Source organism: Phodopus roborovskii, unplaced genomic scaffold, assembly GCF_943737965.1.
Source record: "Phodopus roborovskii unplaced genomic scaffold, PHOROB, whole genome shotgun sequence".
In the NCBI taxonomy this organism is placed as follows: domain Eukaryota; kingdom Metazoa; phylum Chordata; class Mammalia; order Rodentia; family Cricetidae; genus Phodopus; species Phodopus roborovskii.
This window is the reverse complement of record NW_026125397.1, coordinates 18340857-18364135: the sequence shown is the minus strand read 5'-3', so window position 1 is coordinate 18364135 and position 23279 is coordinate 18340857. Positions and strand designations below refer to the sequence as shown.

The 23279-nt window shown below is 43.7% G+C and overlaps 2 protein-coding genes across 3 annotated transcripts in view; one reads left to right on the top strand and one right to left on the bottom strand.

The window, feature by feature from the left end:
- Window positions 1-3088, top strand: part of Dcbld1 (discoidin, CUB and LCCL domain containing 1) — a 64851-nt gene extending 61763 nt beyond the window's left edge. Inside the window, exon 11 of the mRNA XM_051175524.1 lies at window positions 1195-3088. Within this exon, the coding sequence (XP_051031481.1) occupies window positions 1195-1715 (521 nt within the window). The 3' untranslated portion in view covers window positions 1716-3088. The remainder of the gene's footprint in view (window positions 1-1194) is intronic.
- A 9087-nt stretch (window positions 3089-12175) lies between these two features.
- The window catches only part of Gopc (golgi associated PDZ and coiled-coil motif containing), a 37017-nt gene continuing 25913 nt past the window's right edge, over window positions 12176-23279 (bottom strand). For both annotated transcript variants that reach the window (XM_051175521.1, XM_051175522.1), the window contains 4 exons: window positions 21651-21746; window positions 19931-20095; window positions 16893-17073; window positions 12176-14103 (listed from right to left, as the gene is read on the bottom strand). In XM_051175521.1, the coding sequence (XP_051031478.1) occupies window positions 13976-14103; window positions 16893-17073; window positions 19931-20095; window positions 21651-21746 (570 nt within the window). In that variant the 3' untranslated portion in view covers window positions 12176-13975. The remainder of the gene's footprint in view (window positions 14104-16892; window positions 17074-19930; window positions 20096-21650; window positions 21747-23279) is intronic.

Genomic DNA, 23279 nt, shown 5'->3' with positions numbered 1-23279 from the left:
ATTTCACTGTCTTAGAGGAGTCTTGGTTCTTTCATTGTCTGGACACTCATCACTGGGCCCAGATCTATTGCTTACCTCTCGCTCCCATGTCCCTTCATTCTCTTGCCACATCGAACTGTCTTCATAGTTATTCCTTCTCCGTATTAGGGTTCTCTAGAATAACGGAGCCTATAGAATAAGCCCCCCCCCCCCCCCGTGTGCGTGCGTGTGTGGGAAAGGGACTTATTACAATGGCTTACTGGCTGTGGTCCAGCTAGTCCAGCAATGGCTGTCTACCAATGGAAAGGCCAAGAGTCAGGCAGTTGTTGAGTCCATGAGGGTGGCTGTCTCCGCTGGCTGTCAGTATGCTCCAGAATCCCAAAGAAGTAAGCTCTAATGCCAGCGGAGTGGCCTTGCTATTGAGAGCAAGCAGGCAAAGAGAGAGCCAAATTCCCTTCTTCCATGTCCTTTATGAAGGCTGCCAGCAGAAGGTGTGGCCCACCTCAGAGATCCAGATTAAAGTGGCTCTTCATACTTTAAATGATTTCATTTAATTAAGAAAAAAGAAACCCTCCGAGGTGTGCGCAGCCATTTGGATTTTACTAGTAGTAGATGTAGTTAAGCTGTCACAGAGTGGCGTCATACTCTTTTTGGTGGTGGTGGGTGTTATCTGCACCCCCAAACTTTACAAAGGCCAGTTTGGAAGTCATTGGGCTCAGTGGCCAACACCTATAATGCCAGCATCTGGTAGGTATCCCAGGAGCTTGAGTTCAAGGTTGTCTTCTGCTGTGTAACAAATTAAAAAGCTAACCTGGACTACATGAGACCCCCCCTCCTCAAATAAATAAGTAAAAGTCACCCTTAAACTGGGCATGAAGTTGCACACCAGAGGCTGAGGCAAGAGGATCACAAGGTCAAGTCTAGTCGGGGTTACATAACAAGACCCTGTCTATAAATACGTAACATTTTCCCCATAACCCAACGACTGTCTCCTGTGTCTGAGGTTCAGTGGCCTTTGCGGCTTCCTGAAACAGGCAGTGTGGTGGCTTACGCTGCTCCAGCCGCAGCGTCTGACTTGCATTTCCAACTTCCCGTGGAACCTCAGACGCTTTAGTGACCCAGTGGAGAGTTTCTTGGGGGGAAGGTACCCTCAGCGACCTGCTGACTCGCCCCCCACTGCTGGCTGGTGCACTCAGGATGCTCCTTTGGTTGCAGATTATCATCAGCCTCTCATGATTGGCACCGGAACAGTCACGAGAAAGGGCTCTACCTTCCGGCCCATGGACACAGACACCGAGGAGGCCAAGGTGAACACTGAGGCCGGTGGCCACTATGACTGTCCTCACCGCCTGGGCCGCCATGAGTATGCATTGCCCTTGACTCACTCGGAACCGGAGTACGCCACACCCATCGTGGAGCGGCACCTGCTGCGAGCGCACACCTTCTCCACGCAGGACGGCTACCGGGTCCCCGGGCCCAGGCCCTCTCACAAACACTCCCTTTCCTCCGGAGGGTATCCCCTTGCTGCAGGGGCCACCCAGAGCCAAGGCTATCAGAGGCCAGCGAGCCCCAAGCCTGTGGGTGGTGGCTATGACAAGCCTGCCGCCAGTAGCTTCTTGGACAGCAGAGACCCCTCCCCTCAAGTGCAAATGACTCCTGGGGTGGACGATGGTTATTCAGCACCCAGAAACGGCCTTGCACCCCTCAACCAGATGGCCATGCCTGCTCTCTTGTGAACTCAATGTGAAAGAAACCTGCTGTGGTACTGAGCGTGCTCTGCGGCTGCGCGAGTCACTGGAAGAGGTGCGCCTGGGTGTGTGACTCTTCAGGATCCTAGAGACAACCTCACTTACTGTTTACAGAACTGTGCAGCGGGCTTTGTTCCTACCCGACCCTTCTGCAGAGCCGCTTGGTTTCCCTCGTGCTAGAACAAGGAGACTTTTCTCGTTGCTAACTGTGATGTTGTGCTGTAAAATGTGCAATTTGTACAGTCGTATTTAACATGAACTAAAGTAAGGAAGTTGTGATGCTTGTTTTCTACACAGGGTTTAAGCAGAAAACGTGGGACTTGCAGAGATGTGGTAGGATGTCTTCGTGTTTCTCAGTGTTTATGTTTATCTGACACTGTTAGCAGCAGGTCTGTTTAAAAAACAAAACAACAACAACAACAAAAAACCAATCTGGTTGTGGTGGCTCATTTCCTTTTTGATAAACTAATGAAATTACTTGAAATATGAAAAGCGCACGGGGCAGGTGACGTTAGCTCTCTTGGCAGTGGAATATGCAAACAAGCACACACCTCAGCAGCCGCTGCCCTTGAGCATGAGGGCAGCCCAGTGTCCTGGGCCTGTGTGGGACCCAGCTGCACCTCGAGGGACCTCGTTCTCTAAGGAGAGGGCCTGGCCTTATTGCACAGTGTTCGCAAGCAAATCTGCCCTTCCAGGGTGCTGAGATCAAGGCAATCCACGCTTTCCCTCCACAAAGTGTAATGAAGGGTAGCAGAGCAATTGTAGCTGGGGGTGGGGGGAGGCACAGTCCCGTAGTTCTAAGCCTCAGATTACAAGCGAAGCTGAGTTCAGAAGGCCTGCTTCTCACCACGTTCTCCACAAATAGTGTGCGTCGGCGACTTATATTATCCCTGGGAAACAAGCCAGGGTTATTTGAAATGTGTTCTTCCGTGTGTCTAAAGCATAGCTTTTCCAGTGGAGAGCTGGTAGCTGAGCCAGCGGTGTAAACAGCTGTGTCCTCCTAAATATGTGATTATACTCATAGAGTAGCCCAGGGCTCGGCTGTACCTCATGTTCCGTGTGTTTCCCCTGGGTTTTCTTTGTGAATTAGCTGGGGGATGTAACCTCTTGCCAAAGAGGAAAAAGTATGTGTCTTGTTTGTTAATAGAAAATATGGACCAAAAAACAAAAACACAATCCTTCCTTTAAAAATCGTAACCCTATTTGTGTGATTGTCATTTTCTATCAGTTCTGTGTTAAAATAGGGTGCTGAAAGATCGTGGCAGACTGTTTGGTGATAGTGGAGGATAAACCATTTACTTAATGGAGTTTACATGATTTTGTGTGTATACTAATTGTAATAAACTATGCCAAATCAGAGAGCCCCTGAACTCTCCTTGGACTCCTGCTTGCTGGGCTAGTGAAGAGGCTCACCCTGTGACTGAATTCCTGTAATGCGGTTTGCAACAACTTTTTTTTTTTTTTTTTTTTTTTTTTTAAATTCAGGCTCTAATATAACCCAGGATGGCTGTCAACTCTCAGTGTAGCCTTGGGTGACCTAGGATTTCTAATCCTCCTGCCTTTGCCTCTCAAGTGCTGGAATTACAGATGTGCACACTTACATCTGGTTTTCCTCTTTTGTCTTGTTAGAGGCTTTAGTCACACTGTCAGGTTAAATAGTTACAATTAGAGCATCTATTTCTTGGTGCCCGGTCACCTTGGTAATGATTGCTTTTGTAGAAGCTGCCAGGGACAACTTATGCCAAAGAGCCAAAGTGTCTACTATCCAGTGACACTAACGCTGCCACTTCAGAACATGCATCCATGAAGAGCCATGAGCACCATTTACACGCACACGCTGAGCTGACTCGTGGTCACCTCCAGTCGCCTGTTTTGCTCACTGCATAAATCCTCTACACGGGACTTCTGTATTTCCCTTTTAAAGTTTTTGTGCGGGTATATTCTATGTTTAGCAGACCCTCTCCTTTTCCTTGCTTCTCCTGACCCATTCTCATCTCTGTGACCCCAGACACTTCCATTTCTTCTGTTTCACATACACAGGCTTCACTTAAAATCAAAATTATGTGAACACAAGCTCTACAGACATCAGTCATGGTGGCACACGCCGGTTTTGTTTTGTGAGACATGGTTTCACAAAGCTCTGTAACCCTGGCTGTCCTGGATATCAGGCTGGCCTCAAACTCTGGCACATGGCACTTGGAAGGCAGAGGCAGGCCTGGTCTACAACGCAAGTTCCATGTCAGACAGGACCCTGTCTCAAAACACAAGCAAATAAAATCTGGGATGACAGATGAACTAAAACATGCCGATTGGCAGCACCATGTGACAGCTCACAATGGTAATTCCAGTTCCAGAAGATCTTACATTGGATAGCAGTTTCCTCTGAATCCCTCCTGAGCAGCGGTTGATGGAGCGGAGGGAGGCAGCAAATCACTACGGTTACCCTTGTTTTTCTTGTTGCATATGCTATTTCCAACCAGAGCCCAAATGTCTGCCCCAAAGGTTTAGTATTTGGGATTTATCTTTGCTCAGCCTGCACAATGTCCCCTCTCTCCAATGGGAGCTGGCCTCATTGTGTATCCTTGAATCTAAGACAACTTTGAGGGTTTCCTGACAGAAAGGTTTTTGGGTTTTTTTTTTTTTTTTTTTTTTTTTTTTTTTTGTCTAACATGGGTATCAATTTGTGGCTTAAAAGCAAAACCTTTACATGGAGCATTATTTCAGGGAGAGAAAAGGGATTACTCCACTGGCCTGAAAAATGTCCAAGTGGACATGACCAATAAAACAATGAGTTAAGTAATGTCCCAATACAGGAAATCTATATGCACAAAAGGCAAAGTTCTACTTTAGGGGACAGAATTCCCAAACACAGCCACTTGCTCATCTAAGCAATCAAGTCAGTGACAGCAGAGTGGTCAAGCTGTTTTAAAGCAGTGGCTATAGCTGCTTTGCTAGTTAACTAGGCCTCTACACTAACCTTGGGACAACATGGAAATTCAAACGTCACACCAAGTTCAGACAGTACTGGAAGTCATCAGACAAAGTGCTTGCTGCATAAGTCCTAAGACCTGAGTCCAATGTCAGGAACCCATGTAAAGGTGGAAGGTGACAGAACTGACTCCATAAAGTCACCCTGTGGCTTGCACACATGCCCATGGCATCCCCTATAGCATGATAATAAGAATAATAAAGAAATATGTTTTCCCCAGGTATTGGTGGCTCACACCTTTAATCCCAGCACTCTAGGGGCAGAGGCAGGCCGGTCTCTGTGAGTTTGAGGCCAGCCTGGTCTACAGAGCAAGTTCCAGGACAGGATCCAAAGCAATACAGAGAAACCCTGTCTCAAAGCTCAAAAAAGAAAAAGAAAAGAAAGAACAAAAGAAATGTGTTTTTATTAGTTTAAATATATGTTCATGGGTAACAGCAGCAGTTTGATAGAAAGCTCATTTAAAAGCAGAATACACAATGGTTAGTTGCTTTAGTACCTTTTAGGAAATGCACACCCTTCTCAAAACTCTGTCCCTAAAACAGAGCTCATTGTCCTTATTCGGACCTTACAATTAGTACAATTAAAGATCTTACACATCCACACCAACTCCAAGAACAGGTTTGTAGTATCTGCCCATCTGGAAGGGGACTGGAATGTCGATGGCTAAAGTCACCAAGTGAAATATAGGTATGATCTTCCAAAGTCTGAGGTGGTACAACTCCCAATACAGGAAGGAAGCAGTGTTTACTGTGGGGAATTCAATGGAGCAGATCCACGGGGAGCAGGGGACTAATATGGCAGATACGATTGACAAGTTTGTGGAGAGTACTACACAACTATATAAACTTGTGGCCTGGGTGCCAGACCCTCATCTCATCCAAATGCCCAAAGAAGTACAGGAAATGCAGCATGGCTGACCTGTAAAAGTGAGCAATGAAATTGTACTAAACACAGGAGACAACCATCTGTGGAAGGAACGTCTAGGGCCAGATAGAAGCCACTCTCAGGAAAGGCACTTCATAGAACTATGAAAAGGCTGTTCAAAATGAATAAATCTCCATATAAAACAACCCCTTTCCAGTGTATCAAATTTATTTTTTATTTCATTTTGTGTGTATGAATGTTCTGCCTGCATTTATGTCTGCGTATCACATGCATGCGGTGTCTACATAGGCCAAACGAGGGAGCTGGGATCTGGCACTGGACCACATTGTGTCCTACCCCTCAACTTTTCTTTTGGTGAGACAGACAGAGTCTCTCCATGTCGCCCTGGCTGTCCTGGAATTCTCTATGTAGACCAGGCTTGCCTCAAACTGTTTTCTGTATGCTGGAATTAAAGGCATGCACCACTATGCCTGGCTAACTCAACTGTTAAAGACTGTCTAGTATTAGAAACCGCTACATAGAAAGAATGGCAATTAAACTTTACCTTCAAACCTTGACAGCTAGGTGCACATGTTCACAGGGTTTACAGACAAAGTTCATAGGATAGAGGCAAGCGTCCCTCACTATAACAAAAAAGACCATAGAAGTACCTGATGTCTGCTAAAAATTATCCCTATGTTATGGTTCCCACGTCTCCCCAAAGTTATATGGGGCCTTCTTTTGTTGCAAAGGTAACTTAAACCTTCTCATTCCTCTTAAAATTAACGACAAGCTGTATTCCACCTGCCATCTCGAGCCCTTAGGGAAGATAGAAGCATGTCAGACAGGGTAGTGTGTGCCTTTCATCTCAGCATTTGGTAGGCAGAGGCTGGTGGGTCACTGAGTTTGAGGCCAGCCTAGTCTACGGAGCAACTTCCAGATCAGCCAGGGCTACACAGAGAAACCCTATCTTGAAACACCAAACCAACGTGACCCCCCCCAAAAAAAACCCTTTTTATATTATTTTTATTTTATTGAGGCTGACCCTGATATAGCACAGGATGTCTTCCCTTCTCTATAGTTGAGGATAACGTTGAACCTGTGATCCGCCTGCCTCTATCTCCTATGTTAGGGCATCCTACCCTGAAGTGTGTTTGCATTTGTTGTCACTGGAGTCACAGCTTCCTCATTTCTGCCATTTCCAACTCTAATGATCAATGCTAATTAAGAGCCATTACCAACTCTAATGATCAATGCTAAGACTGCCGTGACTTTTACATAGGCCCATCTAACTTGGCTGGAAGGTCTTATCTTCAAACCACATTTCTGAAGTACAATGAAAAAGCAAAGACAAAGAACCATTGCTTTGTGTGCTAACATAAAAACTTTACCCTTGCAGGGGGTAAAGGCACGTGCCATCAAGCCTGAAAACCCGAGTTCAGTCCCCAGGTCCCACATGATAGGAGAGAGAAGACTCCCTGCAAGTTCTTTTGCAGCCTGCATACATGCACCATGTCCCTTCCCTCCCCAAATCACTTCAACAGTTTAGCTGGGAAGCAAACACTTTTCTATAGGAGCCCTCGGGGACCGTTCGCATTTCCGCCACCATAGCGGCAGGCAGGCATCTTTTTGCTTGCTCCAGCTGATCTCAAACTCACAAAAAACCGCTTGCACCACCCCCTGAGTTCTGGGATTAGTGGGCTATGTTACCACACACAGCCTCTACAGTTCTCCCTAGACACTGCTCTCTGCCCAGTACATTTCTTCTCTACACACCTTAGCTCACCCTGACGAAAGCAAGGAGTTTGTTTGGAGGCAGGGTTTCCCTTCCTTGGTGTGTCCTGACTGTGAGGAGCAGCTGGGTGAGTGAGGAGCTCTCTCTCCACAGCTAAGCCTGATCTAGCAGGGAGCACAGAAAAACAGAGCTTTTCTGTGGTCCGAGTATCCCACACATGACCAGACATGCATAGACAATTCTGACTGCATAGGTGCCAGCCATGGCATCATAAGAACAGATTGCATTCTGTCTGTCCCTTATAATTATGGCCCCCAAGACATTTCTGATTCTGGGGTTACAGACAGGCCCTACACTCTTTCCTTGTTTGGGGTTTGGATAGAGTCTCATGCAGTCAGCTGACAGGGAATTCATCATGAAGCTGAGGCTGCTCCTGATCTTTCTGCTTGTATTTCATCATTGTAACAGTCAATCACCACGTAACAAAAATCAACTGTTCTAAACCTACGCTCAGGCCTTGCACCACTTAGGGAAAAATGAAAACAAGATGCAACGGCAAAGCCTTCCACCTCAACTGCGGTTCCCCCTCCTCTCTTCATGGCGTAGGGAAGAGTGAGGAGGGTTTGAATCATGACTGACACTGTGTGACCCTGGACAAATGATGTAACTTCTCCAAACTTCAATGTATTCATCCTTCGAATGGCTCTAGTTTTACTTAATGGCCCTCCAAAAAGCCTTCTAGCCCAGTGCGTAAAATGCAGCTTTTGGAATCTCCTGCCCCCTACTGCCACTTTCTCAAATTGCACCTACCTTTCTAACCTGTTTTAGTGTCTATTTTACATTTACCCAAGTTTTCTTGACACAGACCATTTGTCTATCTTCCTCATTAGAAACTACAGGTCTTTCTTTACCAAATTAAAAAAAAAATACAGCTTTAACTTAAGATTTAAAGTAAACCTTTGTTGTTCAAATCTTGATGTCCTTCAATATTGTGTTGCTCTTATTCATTATCATTGATCTTTACAATTTTCTTATGGTTCTACCAATTTTTGTTAACCATATGTATTAAAATTTATTATTATTATTTGTGTGTGTGTGTGTGAGTGTACGTACATGGTGTGTGCCATGACTTTTGTATGTTTTCCTTCACTGTGGGTTCCAGGGACTGAACTCAAGTCAAGCCTAAGGCCAGTACTTCTGCCCACTGAGCCATCCTATCCCCTCCCTTTACATGTGTGGTGGTTTGAATAAGAACGGTCCTTGTAGGCTAGCATATTTGATACGTATTGGTGAACTGTTTGGAAAGGATTAGGTGTGTCACTGGGGGGTTTTAAAGTCCGTTCATTCCCAATTAGCTCTCTGCCTCATCTTGTCGATCAGTAAGCTCTTAGCTACTGCTCCAGCATGATGCCTGTCTGCTGCCATGCTCTCTGCCGTGATGACATGGATGCTGAAAATGTAAGCCCCAAATAAACTCTCCTGCCTAGTTGCCTTGGTCATGGTGTCTTATCTCAGCAACAGGAAAGAGACTAAGTCACAAGGTTAAAATTATTTCAAATTTGTGGTAAACTGTATAAACATTTCTATCCCAAATGCTTTTTGTCTTAATCCATTTTGTACTAACATATCCACTTTTGGGGAACAAAATTATGTTCAGTGAATCTTTTCCCTGCTGAGTTTTGTCTCCTTGTGGTTAAGTATGCTCTTCATAAATATCCTATTCCAAAGTTAATCAATTCACCCTCCCTGCAAGTAGGATTCATTCTTATATTCCTTGATCACATCCTCTTTTCAACCCATCCTTGGAGTACCCCACTGGCTTTTGGTAGAATATGCTAATCATACTACATTGGGTAGTAGAGAAAGTAGAGTCTCACTCTGTACAGACTGGGCTATCCTGGGACTATGTAGCCCAGGGTGGCCCAGAACTTATCTTCCCTCCTGCCTTCCAAGTGATGAGCTTACAGGAGCAAACCACCATGTCTGTAGCTTTGGAGGCTGCCCTGGAACTTGCTCTGTAGAGCAGGCTGGCCTAGAGCTCACAGAGATCCGCCTGCCTCTGCCTCCCGAGTGCTGGGATCAGAGGTGTGGGCCACCACAGTTACTGTAGCACTTCTTGTTGTGTATTTCTCTTACACTGAGTGTCTCAATTAAGCTCTGCTAGGCCTTAACCCAAGTTATATACCAGGCAGAAGAGTACGTGGGACCGCCTCTGCTCGGGGTATGGGTGGTGGTATAAGGCCTTAATAGAAAAGGTAGGCTGCCTTTATAAGATCTAGCAATCCACGAGGGGCCAACAGTCACCGTCCCAGGCGCATGCACCCAAATGTTTCCACGCATTTCAAGGTTCTAGGTTCCCCCCGCTAGCTTTAGGATGAGATGGTCTGTGAAAGCACAACTGAATGCACTTGTTCAGCCCTCTCAGTGGGGGAGGCTTCCTTGGAACTTCCCGTTGGGAGGTCGAGTGCCCTGCTGAGGCACTGACAATCTGACCACAGCCCCCTCTCCCCCATCAGTCCACCAAGGAAATCTAATGGAAACAGCCACTTCTGCTGCCCTGACACGGCTACAGAAATGTTTTTCTAATGCCAAACTGCTGAATGTCCCAGAGGGTTCTCCTTGTGGATCCTCCCCTAGTTACTATCTGAGTAGTCTCCAAGACCAAGAAGCCTCACGTTGACTGACTTGAGAAGGGTCACAGAACCAAGGACAGGATCAGGCTCCTAACTATGACTGAGGGAAGAACACAACAAACCCAGTATGAGACAGAGCCCAATCTTCTCTCAACAACGCTGGACAGGAATGTCCCATTCCTCTAGCACAAAGCGACATTCACCAGCGAAGCTGCCTGAGCCTAAAGCACGTTTTTTAAAACACGTGTTAGGATTCAATATTTTAACATAGGCTTAAGCACACAAGTAAGAAAACATGAGCTCAGAAGATGGATATGCCCTACAGTATGGGTATGGGCTTCCCAAAGATCCATTTGGACCATGTTCTATAGCGTCAGTAGATAGGCGCCCGCTGCCTAGCATGGACCACAATTCCAAATGCCCCGATGGTCAGCAAGTGTCACATTTGAGTACTGTTGCTGATGCAAGCATTTTAAGTGTATAAACCGCCTACTACCAGAAGCCACACCAAGTGCCATTGCCTGGTAAGCTAACAGTTCTCTGTAAACTGTCTCTGAAACACTAAGCAACCAAGCCATGCGTGCCCTTGGGTCAGCATTAGAGGCGTCCACTTGAGAGGCCATCCTGCTTACTCTTTGGGTATGAGATGAGCAGCTCTTAATCCCCAACTCTGGAGCCATTTCTTCAGGCCTGGCTCCACTCAGGGAAGACCCTGACAGGAAAAAGGCACTCTCTGCCCAACAGGAGTGACAAAGTCAGCGAGGGAAAGCAGGCGAGGAGGGTGGAGGCAAGCCGACCCCAGAGCGGGTGCACGACCAACCGACCGGAGGAGGGCCACATGTGTGTCACTGCAACTGCAATTACAACAGGGGGGGTCCCCACGCCAGTCCCCGTGCCTCAGAGGCTGCCTGTCAGCCGCCGGCCGACTGACCGACCGACCGTCAGCCACCCAAAGCAGCACAGCATCAGCCTGAACTGGAGTGAGGCAGCTCGGCCTCCAGAGTGCCAAACATCCTCCCGCTAGAGACAGACAACTGAGACGTGCTCTCGTGGCTGCCACAAGGGTGAGTGGTTGCGGTTCAAGATAAGATTGTTAAATCACAGCGACCTGATAGCAGGAGGATACCACCCCATAATATTCTACTCCAGAATCTGGATTCAACCTTTGCATATTTCATGAAGTCATAGAGGCTACTTAGAACCCACAATAAGGCAAAATATTTAATGTGAATGAAAGAAAAAACATTTATTTTCCTTCAAATCTTATCAATAACACTTTAATGTAGAAGACGACATTTTTATTTACAGGCTAATTAAGAATGACGCTCAACTTAACTAGATATAATACATTTATCATAAATCACCTTACATATGAACCAATATATTTTTGTTTTAAAATATGAAAATGACATAAGCCCACTGCCGTGGGGAATATTCCAGCACCATGGACAGGTTGTGTTAACTTGTAATTGTTCAACTCTAATCAACAGTCTTCATCTCTCTTAAATTTAGTTCAACAATAATCCCTAAGCCAAATGTGGCATTTCCATCATGCTCAGAACAGAGAGCTGCAGAAGACAATTTTGCACGTTAAGGTGAACACATATCTGCACGCACCGCATGCGCTACTGAGTAACACATATCTGCACGCACAGCGCATGCGCTACTGAGTAACACATATCTGCACGCACAGCGCATGCGCTACTGAGTAAGTCCCCTTTTTCATGTTCTCGCTGTAATGGCTTTGCAACAGCTTTCCTCCTCCCGCTTTTTGGCTTTGTCCAAGAAGACTCAGTGTTATATGGGCATCTCTCCTATTACGTGAAATATAAAAACTACTTTTCACTAAGTGCTTTGGAAAAGGTTTAGTTAAATACCCAGTTCATCCCTAACTACCACATAGTCTAAAATGAAGTCCCAGCTAGGTCCGGGAAAGTGCCAGGGTGCCGTACAGCAGTGTTCACGCCACTGTGCTCTCGGGTTTCCAAACCTCCGAGAAGCAGAGAAGCAAAGGACACTGGCTGCAGAAACACAAACTACCAGATCTAAATACACACAGTAAGCATCTCACGCAGCCTCTCACAGGGAATGCACAGACATGCCCTCCAGCTTCTAAAAATCATGTCCATTTATTGTGCAGATCTTGAAAAAAAATCCAAAGGATTATAGCTTACATTTCCTAAAGATTCAGTCATACATATAAGGCATATTCTTTGGAAGGGAAAAAAAAAAAAAAAAAAAAAAAAAAAAAAAAAAAAGCCAAGGTCATTCCCAGGCAATGTATGTTGAAAGACTATAGGAACAACATGGTTTCATGTCATAGCAAAAATGTTTTCAGATCTGTTACCATGGATATTTTTTCTTAAGCTAACTGAATACACTGGCTACCACCTACTTTGAAGATCTCAAGTCATGCAGTAGGGTATGTGTTTGGCATGGGAGGAATACAGGAGGGAAAAAACAATCTTTCTTTTAAGAGGCCTAGTTTGTCAGGAGCAAACTGTAATGTGTAACTTTTTTTATTCATTTGTACAATTAAAATACTAACCTTGTTTACAGGCAATGTTACACTACAAAGTAGCTCAGCATCAGTAACAATATACAGACCAAGTGCATTTCTAGTGACCAGTTACCACGGTGATACTCTGAAGAATGAAACCACCCACACAGACCGTAAATGAGCAACAGTTACAAACTAAATTTATAAATAGCAAAAATCACAAAATAAAGTATATACATTTTATAGATTTAACTTTGAACAAATATATAATGCATCTGGGGAAAACAAGCATCCCAAGAAAGGAGATAATAATATCCTAAAAGCCTTGCGTGGAGGCCCCTCCCACTTACTACTCCCTTAGGTGTAAACCCTTTAAGACAGTGACATAGCAAACTTCACCACCACTTTAAAGACAGTATTTGCCTTTGCCCAGCAAGGTGCAATGTGGTCTGTGGATAAGGAAGGAGGGAGCAGGCACTCTGTGCTTTGTTCTGATACAGGAGAGCTAACAATTACAGAGTTTGCATGTGAGTACTGCTTTAGCCAAACATATGCTGATAGGAAAACCAATACAGTCACTGCACCAAAATGTCTTTACCTTGTCTTGCCCACCTTGGTTCCTGGTTTTCAATGACTGGCAAGTCAGGTACTTAAAGCAAACTGCAGTCTGAACACAATGTAATTCATGACATAGTAATGTGTCCTGACTATCACAAGACAAAGCTAATGACCAACTCAAAATGTATAAACATTTGAGACTAAACACTGATAGTGTAGTGCTCTAGTGCCAACGCACACAGATCAACATAATTGACAACAGGGATTTTACACTCGTCTGAGTTTCCTTTAAAACCCCAAAGGAAAATGCACAGTAACTTCTCAGAAACTATTTCTAGTGCAGCATTGATTGATACAGGATTGCCTAAAGAGAACTATTTTGTACTGCAGCTGAATAAACTGGAAAGCAAACTCATTACAACAAATGATCGTGAAGAATTAATTTAGATATCAGGAATGTACAACACACCTTTAAAAAAAAAAAAAACCTGAAATAAATTTTTTAATTAAGCAAAAATGTCAACCTAGATTTCTGCAATTCACTGAGTCGAGTTCTGTCATCTGAAATTCTAGTTTATCCTCAGGGAATATGTGATATGGGTTCCTCTATTCTGCTGTATTTAAAGGGTACTTAGAAAATCCAGTTAGCATTGTCCTGTGACATATGAAAAGGAGCCATGAATTAGCATCCACTTGGCCCTGAAGAGCCTAGTAATATCCCCCGGGAAACACATGCTTTGGTGCTTAGAGTCCAGGAAAATCAAAATTGCCTTCCATGCAATAGCTAATTAAGGTCTACCACAGAAAACAGGGGTTTATGCACTTGGAACTGTTCACACGAAGCCCTGAGGTTCCAGCCTGTCTTTAGGCAACACACAGCCTCCCTTGATCTTGTGCAGTCTTTGTGCCATCTTCCCTAGTGCCCCAAATTGCAAGAGTCTGACGAGCGAGCGTCTGGGGATGGGTGGGTTAGTAAGCCTTTCTATGATGCAGGCTGTGCAGCTCGGCTTCTCTCGCAGTGCTGTCATCCAGCGGGCTTTCGCCTGAAGCCCCCATGTCCCCATTCTCGTGTGCGTCACTCACTGTCTTCTTATATCCTGGCAGAAAGGAACAGAAGAAAACCCAGGGATTTTTGGAAGGAGATACGTTTACGTTTCATAATCTTACTGAGAGAGAGAAAAAAAAAACAAAACGTCCACTGAAAGTATTAGGGGTGACACAAGGTAAACTAACCCCGCCTCCATCAAATTAACAGTGTTTAGTAAACGTCACACACCACGCACAATTTTAAAGTATTGTCTCCTGAAGCCACCTGAAAGTGGTGAGATAAATCTACCCAGTTTTCTAAAAAAAACTTAGGGCTGACAAAGGAAAATAAAAAATTCCATGTTTTTCTCGTACAGCTCTCTACTGAAATGCAAACGAAAATAAAAAATTCCGTTTCCCTCGTACAGCTCTCTACTGAAATGCAAACGTTTACATTTCTATGTTTGCTCCCTCATTACTTCAGTTCACTAAACTGTATGCTGGTTGACTGTTACACATTTAATCCATTGGCAATATAACGACTGAAGAAAGATTAAAACAGATTTTGGTTAACTTACCTAACAATAGGGTTGTAAGTAAATATGGTTTACTAAAACACCTATTAAGTAAGCTAAGAAAGGCCTACATTAAACAATAATGGACAGATGTATTTTCGCCAGGTATGGTAGTACATGAGAAGCTAAGGCAGGCAGATGCCATGTTCAAGGACAGCCTGGTCTACACAATGAGTTCCTGGTCAGCCTAGGAGTCATAGGAAGCCCTCAAACCCAGCAAAGATATACTTTTCATTATCTGGCTCAGTTAACAATCATAAACCACATGGTATGCATTTTGGCTGAGTTATACTTCATGTTTTAAGTGCTAACAGTTTACATAGGTAACAAGTTTTCTAACATCAGATATAACAAAAAGTAAGGAACATGTTTTCTTTCTTTTCTATTTAATTATTTGTTTCTGTCCTAGAACTAGCTCTGTAGACCAGGCTGGTCTCAAACTCAGTTTCAACTGTCTTGGCCTCCTAAGTGCTGCTTGCTATTCCTTCCTTCCTTCCTTCTTTCCTTCCTTCCTTCCTTCTTTTCTTCCTTCCTTTTAAAAATTTATTTATTATGTATACAGTGTTCTGTCTGCAGGCCTAAAGAGGGCAACAGATTTCCTTACAGATGGTTGTGAGTCACCATGTGGTTGCTGGGAATTAAACTCAGGACCTCCAGAAGAACAATCAGTGCGCTTAACCTCTTTGCCATCTCTCCAGCTCCAGTAGCCGCTGGCTTCCCAGGAGGTGGCTAGGTTTGCGTCTAGGTTTTGTTTACTCTGTTGTAAGTACATGCAGAACCAGCCTCATAGACGTGTGGCTGGGGAAAGTATTTTAATTGTCTTTTCAAATAACTATCAATATTCTTTAGTACTATACAGAAACCTAACAATGTGGAAGTCAGACATTATCAACACACAGTTACATTAGAGTTCAATAGTTTTTCTTACACTGTGAAGGTGAATACACAGTTTTGTAAAATCACATATCTTTGGGTCATATGAAAAACACTGGATTGCTGAAGCAAGTAGCAATTCAAAAGCTGACACATTTTATCGCATCACGTAAGAATCACATTCATTAGTGTGTCCGTCTAACTCACTCCAAACTTACATATGGGAACCAGCCAAGCTAATTTTCACTTAAGAGTTCATATTTCATTTCTGGCAACAGATACTCTCAATTGTCTTCTCTGAAGTAACAGACTGAAAAACATTAAGATAATGGCCACTCAACAGTCTGAATAAGCACTGTCTGTCAGCCATTCCTCTAAAACAGGAACCTTACTTACTAAGCAGTACTTACTAAGACCTTTGTTCAATATGCTGGATAAGTAACGGACGTGCACTTGGTTCCGTGTGCTTGGTTAAGTGACACGCACACTTGCACCTCACCAAATGGAATATTAAAAAAGCAGTCTAGTACTGGGGCTTAGGCAAAGAACACACACACACACACACAAGATAAACTGGGAGGAGCATGTGGTCCTTGAGCACCTGGAGACCAGGCAGGAGGATTGCAAACTCAAAGCCCGTGCAGGCTTGACAGAGGGATGCTATCTTAAAAAGCAAGCCAACATGAGCAACATACTGAGAATTAACATTTACTGAAATCCTCACTGTTTCATCACAGGGTTATCATGAAAAGCTCCCCCATTTCATGCCTCTCAAAAGGTCCCAGGGACTTCAAGACACTTATCTATGAGAACTTGTAAACCACTACTCTACCCATAGAAAGTGCTAGCATGTTCCTTTAATAATTACCAAGTTAAAAATCCTGAGGATCAGCCAGGCATTGGTGGCTCTCATGCCTTTAATCCCAGCACTCGGGAGGCAGAGGAAGTTGGACCTCTGTGAGTTCGAGGCCAGCCTGTGTCTACAGAGCAAGTTCCAAGACAGGCTCCAAAGCTACAGAGGAACCCTGTCTCAGGGAAAAAAAAAAAAAAAAAGCCATCCCGAGGATCCTATATCCTGATGGGCAATAATCACAGATACCAATTTAATCACTACTGCACAGTGCTCAAGCTCTGCCTCCTTGTGCTCTGAGGAGACCACTTGCACTAAGACACGTGTCCTCCAAAGAGATGCTGGTGTTTGTTTGTTTCAGAGTCTAGAAAACCGGAGTCTTCTTTGGTCTTCAAGCACCCGAGCCAAGATGAACCAGAAAACATGTAAACTAGTGGTGCATAATAAAGCTGTTCGTGCTGCAGCATTCAAACTGAAACCGCGCTACTGAAGAACCCTGAGGTGTCACATCCAATCTTAAAATAACCGACACAGGCATAACAAAACGTAAAGTGAGTTTTACCTTGTAACACTTTCATTTCGCCACCACTGTCCCTGCAGCTAGCGCCAGGGCTGCCACCGCCTTCTAACTCATCAAGATACAGACGGTAGCGGTGTCCACTCTCGTCTTCATACTCCACGTTTTCATCGTCGGAGTCCACCTCAGGAGCCACATAAACCACTTCAAATTCAATCTCCCCTCTCTAAAGCAGGCATGAAGACAGAAAGGCAAGTCTCGTGACCCTGACCATAATCAAGACAGACGTCCCAGTCTTCGGGAGCAGAACCAGGAGGGGATGGCAGGTCCTGTCCCTTTTCAGTCAGGCAGGAAATTCCAGACTCTCAAGGGGTCCAAGCGCAGAAGGCCAAGACGGTCAGACCACTCCATGGATCCTCTTTATGAGAGAGTCCCTTCTAACATTACAGTGCCCTCTACTGATCAAAGCATCCATTCATTCGAGACGAGGTCTCATTAGACCAGGCTGGCTCTGAATCCACACACAGCTGAGGATTAGCTTCAACTCCTGATCTTCCTGCCCCCACCTCCCCCCTCTTTTTAAAAAGATTTATTTATTTACTTTATGCTTATGTATATGAGGGCTTTATCTGCATGTGGTACTTTATGCCAGAAGAGGGAAGAAGAACCTATTATAGATGGTTGTGAGCCACCATGTGGCTGCTGGGAATTGAACTCAGGACTTGTGGAGGAGCAGCCAGAGCTCCAGCCCCGCCTCTACCTCTTAAGAAAAGGGTTTACAGGTGTGTGTCTGGCCTGAGCACAGTATTTCTCCAGATCGAGCCAGCGTTCAGTTTAAAGTCATCTTGTATTTTATCAGCAATTTAGCAACTTTACTACAGTTACTAAATAAACTGTATATAAGTATACTGAACAGTCCAATAAATTGCTATGACTTATTGTTCTTCCTTTGAGATAGGAAATTATTCTGTAGTCTATGCTAGCCTGGAACTCAACCACACTACCTTCAAACTTACAGCAATTCTCCTGCCTCAGCCTCCCCAAACTGCAATTTTGGGGTATGAATCCCTACACCCAACTTTTTTCCAAGTCTTAATCCCTTGTTTAAAGGAATTTTTTCAAACAGAGATGAGACAACAGTGTTAATTTATTTAGTAATAACAGTAATTACTATATTGATTGCACAAAATTACAGCTTTTGTTGATCTGTAGAGCATCCCCATTATAATATCTTTCTCATAAATGGGAAGCCTTGATGAGCACTGACGAGAATACTCAGCTTTCCCCACATGGTGAAGAAGGACAAAGAGACAGCAGCAATTCAGCTATGAAGTCCTTACTCACTCACTGTGCTAGGCTACATGTAACACTTTTACTGCTATTCCTTAATCATAACTTTATGCTCAAGTATAAATTATAAATCATTTTAAGGTAAAGAAAATTCCCAAAGTATAACTGTCATTTACTGAGACTACAAGCACCGCATCCTAGTCTTTTGTTCGTAACTCTGAAAATTACTGCCTGTCTTTTGTCCAAACGGAGTATGCCTGTTTTGACAGCTACCCACTTAGTGTCTTAGGTGCTCTGCTTTCCTGGTGCCACCCCCGAGAGAGACGTGCTACAGGCTGTTTCTTTAACATTCACGACTGCTACCTGCTGCTCCGTCCCACAGCTGCTATTCATTCAGCTACTATGCTACTGACACATAGTCAAACTGAGCCCAGAAGACACTAACTCAAAAGACTACAGTAGCATTCTTTCTTATCAGATAACTAGATGGCAGAGCATCATAGCAACATAGGGCGTTAGAGAAAGGGCTGCTGGAAGTAGACTGGCTTTAGTCATAAAGTGTAACTGTAGGGACCCTGAGCGTTCCTCTAGCCCACTTTTCCTATTTAACACAATTAAGATGGGCTGACGGATGGCTCAGCGGTTAAGGGCACCTGCTGCTCTTGCAGAGTACCCACATAATTTTTAAAAAAGCCACCTGTGGCAGTAGTCTTATTAGAGGTGTGACCATGTCCAGCCTAGAGACATGTGCCTACGACACCTATGAATGTGACCCAACACAAACCTGTAAACTTACTTAAAGCACTGCAAGATTGTTTTTGCCATCTTTAAAAACACCACTGTGTGACTCCAAAGAGTAAACTTTGTAGGTGACAATGCTCTGTCACAGTAGCAAAAGGTTAGGAATACACAGGAATAGATCACTTTTCCAGAAAGGTCATTATCTAAGCAGGTCTTCCCTTTGTTTAAGCTATTTAACTGATGTCATAGAGATGTTTCATGCATGAGGTAGACCTAAGCTAACTACACAATGACATTCAACTACGATTGTCCTACACTAGTATACTATGTTGATGACCCCCAGCCCTGTTCTAATTCCATCAACCCTATTCTCAGAGGGAAAAAAAAGAGGTTGTAAGCACATAACAAATCTGACTCTAAATATGAATCTTATCCTATAATTTAATTTGCTAGGCAACTTTGAGCACATCCTCTATTCTCTAAGAATTTCAGCCACTTTAATATTTATCACTATCATTATTTTATATTATTCCTATTGGTGTTTTGCCCTGTGTTCCTGGAAACCAGAAGAGGGCCTAGGATTGACCCTTGAGCTGGAATTATTAACTGTCATGTAGGTACTGAGGGTCTAATCTGGGTCCTCTGCAAGAGCAGCAGGATCCCTTAACAACTGAGTCAACTCTACAGCCCAGCTTAATTATGTTAAGTAAGAAAAGTGGGCTAGAGGAATGCTCAGGGCCCTTACAGTTACATTTTATGACTAAAGCCAGTCTACTTCCAGCAGCCCTTTCTCTAATGACCTATATTGCTATCATGCTGCCAATCATGTTTTTATGTACCCATCCTATTCTAAGCAGCAATCAACACACACCTTACTGCACAATTCAGCTGTACAGAGACTGCTACAGAGACGACTTATGTAATCTGTTTACTCCTTTGGAAAGGAGTAAACATAACTGTTCTTTTCAGCAAATGTGACCAAATGACATCCCTAGGCTTCAAAGAATGGAGACAAGCTGTTTGCCAGTTTTACTTCCATAAAGCGAATTCACCTGCTGGGAAAGGATGGTTACAGCTTCCTTATGCTTTGTGTCCCGTAGGTTAACTCCATTCACTGCCAGAATAGCATCTCCAACATGCAGCCCTCCACATCTATCAGCAGGCTGTCCTGGATGGATCTCGGAGATGAGAATGGGAACACCATGTTCCTTTCCACCCTAACAGTAACAACACCAAAGGCAGTTAGTTAATTTATATTTTATAAAATGGCTGCAGAGCATCTTAGAGAAGACATTTTCTTCAGAACTCTTCTCAATAGGCAGGTCTCTGTAAACACTGTGTGAAAGTTTGCTTGCTACCAAAGGAGCACCTCTGAGTGCAGTGACTAAAACATTACATTTTCTGAAATCACTATAGACCTCCAAACTAAAATATGCAAACAAAAATTACAATAACGCCATTTCTTATACATTAACAACAGATTATATACTAGTATGGCACAGTATTTTGTGTCATCTTGTGGGCCCTTCTATAGCCTTCTATCAAATCTAAGTGGTTATATATATACTGTGGTGGCCTGAGTAAGAATGGCTCCCACAGGCTCATATCTCTGAATGCTTAGTCACCAGGGAATAGAAGCGTCCGAAAGTATCGGAAGGGTTAGGAGGTGTGGCCTTGTTGAAGCAGGCGTGGCCTTTCGGGAGGAAGTGTGTCCCTGGGGATGGAAGGGCTTTGAGATTGCAGAAGCCCAAGCCAGGGCCAGCGGCTCTCTTGGCCTGCCAATAGGGACACAGCTCTCAGCTAGGGCTCCTGTGCCATGGGTATGGCCACCTCCCTACCGCGATGACAAGGGACCGGTCCTCTGAAATTGTGAACAAGCCCCAAATAAATCTTTTCTTTTCTAAGAGTGCCTCAGCCAAGGTGTCTCTTCATAGCAAAGGAGCACTAAGATATGTGTGATAAGATCAATTCTTTTATGTATAGCCAAGATAATTTTTTTTAAAAAAACAGGGTCTCTCTATGCAGCCCTGGAATTCACTATGTAGACCAGGATGGCCTTGAACTCACGGGATCCACCTGGCTCTGCTTGACAAGTGCTGGGATAAAAGACATGTGCCACCGCTGACAGATTTAACCAAGGCAGTTTTAAAATTGCATGATAATTCTCTAATTTCATAAATGTAAAGATATGTGATGTTGAACTGAAGAATTACAGTAATTGTTAATTGGTCTCACTTTTTATAGCTTGTGTAATTATATGTTACTTCTACTTTAACAATTTATTTTATGTATATTGGTATTTTGCTTGCATGTATGTCTTTATAACATGGTCATGTCAGGTGCCTGAGGAGGTCAGAAAAGGGAGTCAGATCCCCTGGAACTGGAGTTACAGTCAGTTAATGAGCTGCCATGCAGGTGCTGGGAATTGAACCTGGGCCCTTTCAAAGAGCAGCCAGTGTGCTTAACCACTGACCCATTTCTCTAACCCCACTTAACTCAGAAAGGCACAGCCTGGCTGCCCATAGGCTCCAGAGAGACATGGCACAGCACAGAGACACAGTACAGACCGTGCTTTCAGTTGTAGGGAAGATGTTAGCACCCATCCTAAGTTATAACAAGTTTTGTACACAAAAAGGTTTTATGCAAAAGTGCTGCTGCCTACGTCTTGAAAAATTTGGTTGTTTTGAGCTATATCCACAACACTTTGCTCTCCAGATGATGCCTGGTTCTCCTAGCCCTGTCCACAGGGAACCCAGAAGCACTATTTCTTACTGTAATTGAAATGCCAAGGCCTTCATGATCTTCCTTAAGGAGGAGAACTTTTCGAATTGGACCAACTCCCTGGCTTTTCTTCAAAGAGTCTTGATCCTTATTGCAGAGAAAAACAGAAAAAAAAAAAAAAATGTAGTATTTAAATAACAAAAAAGTGGAACTCATGTTACATAACTTGCTTTTAGAAATCATTATTAATCTTCTGGTATACATAGCATAATAATTAAAAGATGAAAATGCTGTTCATTCAGTAGGTATGGTAAATTTTAAGACCTCTTTTTTTTCATCTTTCATAAATACATATCTGTTTAGATTTTAAGGCATTATAAAATTAGAAGGAATCAATCAATAAACAAGTATGTCTATATGTCTAAGGAATAAAGTAGTAACCATGTACCTTCATGGAAAATGTCTTAATACTGTACATAAATAACTGATTTTTAGAATTGACATTGTTTTTTCAACTTGAAACACTAATTACTTTTTATTCTGTAGTGCTCTAGAACCTACCTGTTAAAAACGTTCCTTTCTTTGTCCTTTAGTTGTTTTTTAGTTTGACCTCCCTTGCCTTTGTTTGTAATTCAAACCTACGGCCTTACAGCATGCTAAACAAACCATTTGCACTGGCATGCTCGGCTCCCTCTGGTATCCTTCGTCCTTTTTTCTCTACTAAATTCCTCTACTAAACTCCTTTTCAACTCAGCAGCTCAATAATTCTGACCATTTTCCAATTACAAGATACTGACCAATCCCCAAACCAAACAAAAAGGAGCCCAACAGCATCCCTCCCTCCTTCCCTTCGGCTCAGTCACTGTCTTCCGCCCGCCACACACACTAGATTCCCGGCCTCCCACCTTACTTTGGTCACTAGGATTAAGGCAACTTCCGAGCCTGCAATTTTCTTTATGGTCACTTGTAAAAATACTGCTGAATCAATGTACACGTGTAGTCACTACCCTACCCAGAAGACAGCTGACAGGGGCCAATAAGCATCCACTTTGAAACTCCCTCTTTTCCTTTGTTTGTATTACGTTCCCAGGTAACCTACATCTGACTGCTCAGGTTTCTTTCTTTGTGACCCACTACTCTCTTCCGCCACACCAACTTTCCACCCTTGGCCTCCTATTCCTGTTTAATTTTCCCTGGCCTCTTCCCTTCCTTGATTTCAATTATATCAATTATATACTGCTTCCCTGACAGCTCTCCAACTTAAGACTTCTTCCTGACTTCCCAAGCTTCTCTTACTGTCTCCAGGGATCACCGCTGTCTTTCTGACTGAGGGCTGGGCACATTACCATACTAATATGTTTACTACTTTATTTAAAAGGTCCATAATTATCAGAGTGATTAAGTTAAGAGTCCTATTTTAATGTAAAATAACTTTGGTCTTCTGGCTTCTAGCTAACTAGTAAGATGACATCACAAAGCCATTTGAGTACGCTTTATCACTCTGATACACCCCCACACCAACCACTGTGTCCCCTCGTACCCTGTTCTCAGACCTACTGGACCTCAAAGTTAACACGGAACATCAGGCTCTGGAGGACAATGACATAACTATACAATGTAACCTGCTCCTCATAAAGTATTAATTCTTCTTACAATAATTTTTGTGGAGGTAACAGACTC